General features: G+C 40.6%; 1 protein-coding gene across 3 annotated transcripts in view; it reads left to right on the forward strand.

Moving 5' to 3' along the window:
• FIG4 (FIG4 phosphoinositide 5-phosphatase) overlaps positions 1 to 9,255 on the forward strand; it is a 195,033-nt gene extending 185,778 nt beyond the window's left edge. For all 3 annotated transcript variants that reach the window (XM_064289672.1, XM_064289653.1, XM_003404299.4), the window contains one exon: positions 9,078 to 9,255. In XM_064289672.1, coding sequence (XP_064145742.1) covers positions 9,078 to 9,255 — 178 coding nt within the window. The remainder of the gene's footprint in view (positions 1 to 9,077) is intronic.
• The last annotated feature ends 750 nt before the right edge of the window (positions 9,256 to 10,005 follow it).

Raw genomic sequence — 10,005 nt, forward strand, 5'->3', positions numbered from 1 at the left:
AGTCTTCAATCATCAGTGTTCAATGGATCATATCTATTCTTGAGATGGTCCCTAAATTCAGGTGGGATATACTCAAGCTCATACTTGTGGCTTTTGTGGACTAGCTCTAATTTTCTTCACCTTCACCTTGAATTTGCATGCTGGCAATTGATGGCCTGTTCTGCAGCTGGCCTTTGGCCTTGTTGTGACTGATGATATTGAGCTTCTCCATCATCTCTTTCCACAGATGTAGTCAATATGATTCCTGTGTATTTCAATAGGGTGAAGTCCACATGTGTAGTCACCATTTATGTTGTTGAAAAAAGATATTTGCAATGAATATGTCATTAGTCTTGCAATCTCCAGCATCATTTCTGTCACCAAGGCCATATTTTCCAAATGTAGATCCTTCTTCGTTTCTACCTTTTGCATTCCAATCATCGGTAATTATCAATGCGTCTTGATTACGTGTTTGATCCAGTTCAGACTGCATAAGTTGGTAAAAATCTTCAATTTCTTCATCCTTGGCCTTAGTGGTTGGTGCGTAAATTTGAATAATAATGATATTCACTGGTCTAACTTGTGGACTTATGAACGTTATCCTATCACTGACAGCATTCTACTTTAGGACAGATCTTGAAATGTTCCTTTTGACAATGAATGAGACCCCATTCCTCTTCAGTTTGTCATTCCCAGCGTAGTAGACCATATGATTGTCCAATTTCATAATGGCCAATACCAGTCCATTTCACCTCACTGATGCCTAGGGTTGCTATGAGTCAGAATCAACTCGACAGCAGCGGGTTTGGTATTAACACCTAGGATATTGATCTTTATGCATTCCATCTCATTTTTGAAGATTCTTGTGTGAATACTGATCTTTTCATGTACGTCTCTGCTGGAGGGCAAGTCAACCATCCCATTATAATAACTGTTGGATTTGGAAATGTTTGGATTTGAAGGAATTGGATTTGTTCACTATTTTGTGTCAGGTTTGTTAGTTCTCAATGATGTGTAATTCTGAAATAATTGGACTTTGTTGGGGATTGTGTATTAGAGTCTTAGCATTTTGTGTGTGTAGTGTAGATTTGCTGTCTTTTTAGCAAAGTAGGAAATTAACATTTAGAATGTCATCAGCAGCTAGTAATATGGTTCTATTTCCCAGTACATGTTTAAGTTCTAGCCCCTAAAAATGGACACATTTACTCTGTGAAACCATGTATTTCTACCCAAAGACTTGCACAGGTTAGAGGGTCAAGGCAGCAAGCATTACTGAGTGCTTACCCATTATTTCTGGCATTGAAATTGTTTCAAAAGGGTACATAAAAGAGAATATACCATGTTTTTTCACAATAGCATGCCCATGTAGATAACACACCTACACATATATAATGCACAGAAATTATGAAACTAAAATAGTTCTGGTGTAACTCGTGTGTTATTTGCATTAAAATACAGTACATAATTCCTTCTTTCCAGGAGCGCCAAATACAGGGGTATATTTTGCCTTTGTTTTGTTTTATTAGTGGTCTTTTGAACGTTAACACATTCTTCTTGATTTTAGCCCATTTAAGTAATCTTGTGACTTTGGACAAATTTGTTAATCTATCTGATCACCTCTAAAGGTAGGAATAAGATCCTACCCTTTCTGCCTTACTCATATTTTTTACAGCCACTTAAATAGTTTTGGCTCCTGAAAGCATCTTGGCTTCCCCTCAGTTCCCTCGTTTACCTTATGGGTACCAGAGGAAAGAAACTTAAGAGTAAGCCTTCTGATGGGAAGTCCTAGCCTTCCTATTTTCTAGAATAGTCTAAATCACACTGAATTCAGGCTGTAGATTTAGAAATCCAAGATAAAATCAGATTCCCTAGCCAGATGCCATTCATCCATTCATTCAGCAAATAATTACTGAGTGTTTACTATGTGCCAGACCCTCTTCTGGGCATTGAGAATAAAGAGGTGATTGAGATATGCAATTAGTATATACACATAAATAGAAGATTGGGCTGGTTGGTAGTTAGTAGGTGGTGCCGTTAAGTCAGTTCTGACTCATAGTGATCCTATAGGACCAAGTAAAAGATTGGATAGTGATAAATGCTATGTAGAGGCATATTGTATTAGGATAATGGGCTTGAAGAGACATAGAAAGAGCAACTATGATAAAGGTACCCAGAATTTCTGAGGGAAAAATACCAGGAAAGAGGTTTTAGAACAATTCTGTCCAATAGAACTTTCTATGATGATGGAAATGTTCTGTATCTGCACTGTCCAATACAGTCACGATTAGCCACGCATGGAGCTATTGAGCACTTGAAATATGGTTAGTGTGACTGAAAAACTGAATGTTTAATTTTAATTAAATATAAATTTAAATAGCCACATGTGACTCCTGTTGCCATAGAGTCGATTCCGACGCATAGTGACCCTATAGGACAGAGTAGAACTGCCCCTATAGGCTTTCCAAGGCTGTGGTCTTTATAGAAGCAGACTGCCACACCTTTCAGTGGTGGAGTAGCTGGTGGGTTTAAGCCACCAACCTTTCACTTTGCAGCTGAGCACTTAACCACTGTGCTACCAGGGCTCCTTCCATGTGTGACTAGTGGCTATCATAATGGACAGTGCATTTTGAGAACTACATTTGGACTCTCTGGTGTCTACATAGGACCTCTGGTGGCACAGTAGTTAAAGCACTCAGCTGCTAACCAAAAGGTCGGCAGTTCAAACCCACCAGCCACTCTGTAGGAGAAAGATGTGGCAGTCTGCTTCTGTAAAGATGTATAGCCTTGGAAACCCTATGTGGCAGTTGTGTTCTGTCCTATAGGGTCGCTACAGTCAGAATCGACTCAACGGCAGTGAGTTTGGTTGTTTGAATTTTGGTGTCTGTATACTGGTGCACAGAGTGTAGATACTATGCATTATTATCTTGATTTTTTAACATGAAGATACAAACACATTCTCACGCTATCATCTTGGTAGAACAGGTTCATGACTAGGCTTCAGTGTATGAGTACCTTGTTGGAAAGATATAAGCAATCTAATAAAGGGTCTAAAGAGAAGCAGTGGACATTGTAGGGGAGAAAGTTAGAATGTCCATTCACAAACTGAGGGCCTCTGGGTAACATTAAAGGCCAGAGAGAGAAAGTCATTTCAAAGGGACATATACCAAAGGTCCCCTTGCTAGTTAGATGGTAAGGGCAATTATTTCCTAATAGATTATAAAGCTGACAGACAGGCAAATAAAATATTAATCAAAAACAAGGGCTGGTATTACTAAGGCATTTGCTGAGATTTTGCTCTTCTAAGACCAGAGCACCTGATACATTTTTCAACTTGTCCTAATTAATGTTTTTTTCCTAGAAGGTAGAGGAAATGAGAGAAATGACCTAATGATGCCCACTATCTGTAAATGATGGGTTTGGTCAAGGTCAGGGTCTTTTGTAGGGTCCTGTTCAGCTGTAATATTCTTTTGATTCTATGACTCAGTCGTAACCAGCAAGTTACAAGTCATTTGGTGATGTGAAAATAACAACCTTGGGGAAAAAACTTGGAATTTATGGTAACACACAGAAGGGCTCACTGGGAAAGGAAATACATCTTATGACTAGAACCATTACTAAATTTTCTGGAAATGCCAAAGGGGGTCTGATATATGCCAAAGTGCTAATCTTAGAAAAAGTATAAGATTTAACATAAGGAAAAGTATCACATATGTAAGATTACTGAAATTATGCAAATAGTATCTAGTGTTTCTATCACCAACCCTAGATCATCATGACATTACTAAATTCAGAAAACATTTCAATCTAACCAATCAAATTATTTTGTTGTGAAACCAACATGTGTTTGTGAGGTACTCAATGTGTGCAGATCAGAAAAAAACCTCAACAGGCATTAAACTTTAAAAAGGGACTCGAGCATTTGTTCTAAATCCAAGTGTAAGATACGGTTATTATCAGACACGGTCATATAACCAACCAAGTGAGTAATGCTATATTGAAGAAAGAGCATAAAAGGGCGCCAATAAGGATTTTCTTTAAAAACATCTAGTGCGTCTAATGAATTTCTGCCTGCAGTATTTCTCAGTGTGAATAGGAGCAGCACTGAAAGCTGGTGTCTGAGTGTACCCAGCAATCTGGGTTAAGCAGCCCATAAATCAGCTGGCAAATATGTTATTCTAAATAAGACTATAGCATTCCTTGAGGGGAATCACAGAGCTCTCCTTGAAGATAGAACTAGTTTTGTGATAAAAAGTAATGAGCCTGCAGAGTTGTAATTGTAATATTTAATCTACAAAAATATGACTGGGATTTGAACGAGGGGTAGTAAATTTTATCCCTTTGGGGGCTATGAGAAGAAACTGAAAAAAGCATAACCTCTGTTTATGACCAGGAGAGAAATCTGGGGCCATTTTTCCACCATGAAAATGCAATAACAGACTACTTCTCTCTGTTGGAATGAATAAAAGAAAGCGGCCTCACAATTTCCACATCACTTGGTGCTTAAATATCGGTGTCTTTCTCCAGAAAAGTTGGCTGTCTAAGCTAATAAAAAGACTGTTCCGTGTGGTGTTGGAAGCATTGTTGGGTTTACCTCCATCTTTTTCGAGTACTCTCAGAGACAAGGTGCCAGCCAGCAGCTCCTTGTGCAGGTGTTAAATTTTTTGTGTGTGTGTTTCCTCCCCACCTTGGAAATTCTTAAGTCAATGGGGAAATCAAAAGTGTCTCCTCATTAGGAAATGTATGGTGAATATGATATTGCCACTTGCATCTTTACAATTAAATGTTAAATTATGCCTTCTCAATGTAAGGTTAGTGATAGTATATCATTTAAAAAGAAAGCTTATTCTTAAAAATACTCAGTGCTGCTCCATTGACCATAAATAAGATCTTGCTTAGCATTTTAGATATCTTACCTACACAATTGACAGTGGTCTCCTTAAACCTGAGGTTCTCAAACTTCAGTGTACATCAGAATCAGCTGGAGAGCTCGTTAAAATGCTGATTATTGGGCTTTACTCCCAGAGTTTCTGATTCAGCAGGCCTCGGGTGGGGCCTGGGAATTTACATAACTAACAAGTTCCCAGGTGATGCTAATGCTGCTGATCCTAGGGCCACCCTTTGAGAACCACTGCCTTAGACTAAAGGAACCCTGGTGGTACAGTGGTTAAAGCAGTTGACTGCTAACCAAAAGGTCAGTGGTTCAAAACGACCAGCAACTCCTCGAGAGAAAGATGTGGCAGTCTGCTTCCATAGAGATTTGCAGCTTTGAAAACCCTATGGAGTCACTATAAATCAGAATAGACCTGATGGCAGTGAGTTTGGTTTGGGTTGGCCTTAGACTATGAGGCGGTGATTGTAACTGGCTTGTGAGTTCTTTGTGAATCCGTTTTTTCTTCTTCCTTTTTCTGATTTTACCAACAATGTCGGAGGTATTTTATGCTTCCTTCTAGCCCAAATTCAATACTAAACATGTAATTTATGATAATTTTATTGTTTAATACAGACTTCATATCTAAGAGAATAAAAGGACAAAGGACAAAATGATCTCCCTACATAGATCATTTTGAAGCCATGTTGTTGTTAGGTGCTGTTGATTTAGACTTATAGCAACCCCATATGACAGAGTAGAACTTCCCCATAGGGTTTTCTAGGCTGTAATCTTTATGGGAGCAGATTGCCACGTCTTTCTCCCACAGAGTGTCTGGTGGGTTCGAACCACCAACCTTTTGGTTAGCAGCTTAGTATTTAACCATCATGCCACCAGGGCTCCTTTTTGAAACCATAGTGAGGTGGTACTGGAGTCGTAAACCCACCTGCTGCTCAGTCTGACACTATTTAAGGCTGATGTTTGACACTTCATATTTAGGATGTTTGCGACCATCATTTCCCATTACTCCACGCAGCAGTGAAACAATTTACCAAGAAATAAGTTGAGGACTCTTGACTGATTACTAATGAGAAACCCAAGGTGCTGGGGAAAGTGGCTGGTCTATGGTTCCATTTGTGGTTGTCCTGGCCTGGCGTGGTTGCTGGGCCCAGTCCTTTTACGTCCCACTGCCTGGTCCTGGTGTGTATTCAGCTGAGGCCTTTGGGACTGTAGCCAAGAGGGATAAAATAATGACTTGGTGACTTAGCCTTCCCTCTTTCTCAGCTAAGCATTAAGGCTTGGATCCCAGAATTTATCTTTGGTGTGATTCCTGCTGCAGAGCATTTCCTTAACAGGGCTCCATGTAAAGGCCTAGCCTCAAAGACAGGACAGGAACTACTAGCCCCATTTTACAAATAGATTTTAAACATCTCACCTGTAAAATGGAGTAGATCATCCCTGTGCTTCCTGCCTCCAAGACGGATGTGAAAATCAAATAAGACAATATATGTAAAAGAGCTTTGAGGAGTAGAAGGTACTAGAGAGGTGTGGTTAAATATAAAGGACACAGAAGGACATGCTGTGGCTGGTGCTATTGTTTTGAGAGTAATCTGTAAAAACACTAATGGAAGCTCCTTTTCAGAGGTAGAGTCTGAAACAGCTTGACCTTGAATATTATCAACTGTTAAAGAATTCTAGCATCTTACTTTGAATTATGCAGATGACTGGAGAGTTACTATATTTTTGTGAGGGAAAATTGAGAAGGGTTCATATATTAACTGTCCCAACCATTCACCATTATAATGTGTTAGCCACGGACATTAGAATAATTCTAACTTTTGTACTTTGAAGATAAGAGCCTCTGCCAGGCTGATGTACAAATTGAGATCGAGGCATCTCAGGATTTTTACTCAGGTTGGTCTTTAAATTTTAAAACATTTTTATAAATCACTTTACCATTTGGTTTTTGTTTACTTGAGTAAGGATGAATTCTAAGATTATGTGAATTATTCAAGTGCTTCGAAATAGTGTGTCGATTTCATAAAATATATACCAAATTTGAGTTGAGCTATATTATCCTGAGACGAGAACAACTGGGGCTGGCTTCTAAAAAGAAAGTTCTACTTCCAGTTTTATTTTATTTTAATGAGACATAATACAAAGTTTCCCTGCATCTCAGGGCAGATTGGTGTTCTAGCTAAAGGCAAAGGACAGTGACTTTTTTTATCTGGAAGAGTAAGAAAGATCCATGTTTAATTGTAACACATCCTATGAGGATAGAGCCCTTTCGGAGGGTGTTACTGAACAACTTCTCCGTCTTGCTTTGTGTGTTGCTGCACCACACAGTGTCCAGTGAAATATTGACATTCCAAGTACAGGTCATCTATGTTCAGACCCAGCTGGGTGTGAGCGCCAGTTCTTCATGTGACTGCAGGGACAGCTCCTGGCCCATCCCTGCCAGCCACATAGTGGGCACCCAGGGTCCCTTCCTGATTCCTCTGAGAAAAAGCACATGAGCAAGGTGTGTCCCAGCTCAGCCGAATAGACTCTCCAGATTGTCTCTATTTGTGATGCTTGAGTGCCCTGGTGTGAAGAGCCACCTCCCTCCTCACAGGACCAGCCCTGGGCTAATTGGTAGCATGTGTTATCATTGTACTCCACAATCCCTCCCAGTGTCCTTTTGGTTTAGCATTGTTCCCAATTAGTAGCTCCTTGACCTTCCTAGGCACATGTGTGAGCATGCACACTCCTCCCACACACATACACACCCCGTGTCACACCTGACTTGTTGGTTGACTCATACCTCGAGGGCCTGCTCCCAGTTAAGTGTGTAATACCTAATGGGTGCTCAAACTGTGATGAATTGAGGGTATGTCAGACATCGAGCTGCATTTTGACAAGCACTTTCTAAAGACAGCACCTTCCCCAAAGGGTGGGTGCAGATTTTAGGCACTGTGACAGGCCTGGTGGATGGGATGGGAATGGAGGGCTGTTTTTGAATAGAGAGATTCATTGGTGCCTGCTTTTCAAATCATCCCAGAAAGAAAGGAAGCTGCCTATTATATCTCCGTAATCCCTCATCTGAAAGTCTGAGGTCCAGATGTGGTTCAGAATTCTTTGGGTGTTAGAATAGCAAGATGGTATATACACCTTGTAATAACATCCCCAGAATGATCTGAGGCTGAGTCTGGTAATTAAACACATTAATATTCAGGCCAGGTTGGGATATGCCACCAAGTGAGTTTCAACTGGGTCAGGCTTTGCCAACAAAATAACTTTTGATTGTTAAAGGTTTTTGGATTTCAAAAGTTCAGCTAAGAGACTGTGCACCTGTAATTGTTAAGAAAGAGTCCTAGTGAGTGATGCAACAGTTAAGCGCTCGGCTACTAACTGAAAGGCTGGCAGTTAGAACCCACCTTCCATAAAGATTACAGCCTAGAAAACTTTATGGGGCAGTTCTGCTCTGTCACATGGGGTCACTATGAGTGGAAATTGACTGGATATACCTAACAACAATTGTTAACAATAGTTCACATTTACTGAGCACTTATAATGTGCCAAGGAGTCCCTGGGTGGTGCAAATGGTTAACACGCTTGACTGCTAACCAAAAAGTTGGAGTCTCAAGTCTACCCTTGGTGATCTACTTCTAAAGTATCAGCCATTGAAAACTGTATGGAGTACAGTTCTACTCTGACACAAAGTGGTATCAACATGAGTCAGAATCGACTCATGGCAACTTGGCCAAGGCAAGTGTATCAGGCATTGTGCTAAGTAAGTACTTTACGCGTATAAACTTATTTTCTCCTTGCAACAATTCTGTGTATCCCCTACTTCGCTGGTTCCTAGTAAATTTTCCTGAAAAACCATTGAGTGCCTACCATGCACCTAGGGAAAACAGGAAAAAAGTCTGTATAGCCCCTGCCTACAGTTACTCCCAGTCAGGTAAGGGAGACAGAGGAGGGTACAGACATGGTTGAGTACAGGACTGTGGCGACAAAGGAGTATCTGCATCAGGGAAGGCAAGGCGCCCAGGGGGATGCTGGTCCAGTTTTGTCCTCAGGCTGAGGAGGATGCCAGCCGCAGGTAAGCCCAAAGGTCATTCTATCCTCTCCTGATACTAAGCTCACTTCTTCCAGGTCAGGAGCTCTTAACATTTTCGAGACCACAGCTCCCTGTTGTCTTTCACTTCATTTTCTTTAATGAAGCTCTCTCTTCTTTCATGTCCTATAGAACACCCATCTCAGCTTTCTCTCAAGACAACATCTATGAAGTGCAGCCTCCAAGAGTAGACAGAAAATCCACAGACATCTTCCAAGCCCACATCCAGGCCGGTAAAGGTATCATGCAGCCCCTCGGGAAAGAAGATACCTCCATGTACCGAGAGTATATCAGAAACCGATATCTGTGAAGAGAGAAGAGATCCACCATAGTGTGCCTGAGGGGGCCAAGCACAAGCAAGCCATGTCTGCTTCTGTTGTCATCTATGTTTTGTCTCATCTTAAAAAGGCAATTTCCCAGCAGTCCTTTCCATCTGAAGGTCATTCCTTTTTGCAACTGGCGAAATACAAATTATAGGTAACAAAGAAATGACTGAATACTTTGATGTTATTGACTGCTCTATTTTAGAAACACTTTGTCTAAAAATGCGGTCAATATAGTTTCACATCATCATGGTAAAAAATTAACTTTAAAAGAATAGATACTGAAATACTCAGTTGTTGTTGTGCTGTTGAATCAAGTCTGACTCCTAGTGACCCTATAGGACAGAGTAGAACTGCCCCATAGGATTTCCCAGGCTGCAGTCTTCATGGGAGTACATCACCAGGTCTTTTCTCCTGCAGGCTGACTGGTGGGTTTGAACTGCCGACCTTTTAGTCAGCAGCCAAGCACTTAACCATTGTGCCACCAAGGCTCCTTAAAACACTCATTACTAAGTATAATTTAAGTGTATATATTAAGTATACATGTATTTCATATCCAACCCAGTGCCGTCGAGTCAATTCCGACTCATAGCGACCCTATAGGACAGAGTAGAACTGCCCCAAAGAGTTCCCAAGGAGCGCCTGGCAGATTTGAATTGCCGACCCTTTGGTTAGCAGCCATAGCGCTTATATATATGAAATTGACTTAAGAAGAACTTAAGAAATTAATGGGATAT

This window comes from Loxodonta africana, chromosome 1, assembly GCF_030014295.1.
Source record: "Loxodonta africana isolate mLoxAfr1 chromosome 1, mLoxAfr1.hap2, whole genome shotgun sequence".
Lineage (NCBI taxonomy): Eukaryota > Metazoa > Chordata > Mammalia > Proboscidea > Elephantidae > Loxodonta > Loxodonta africana.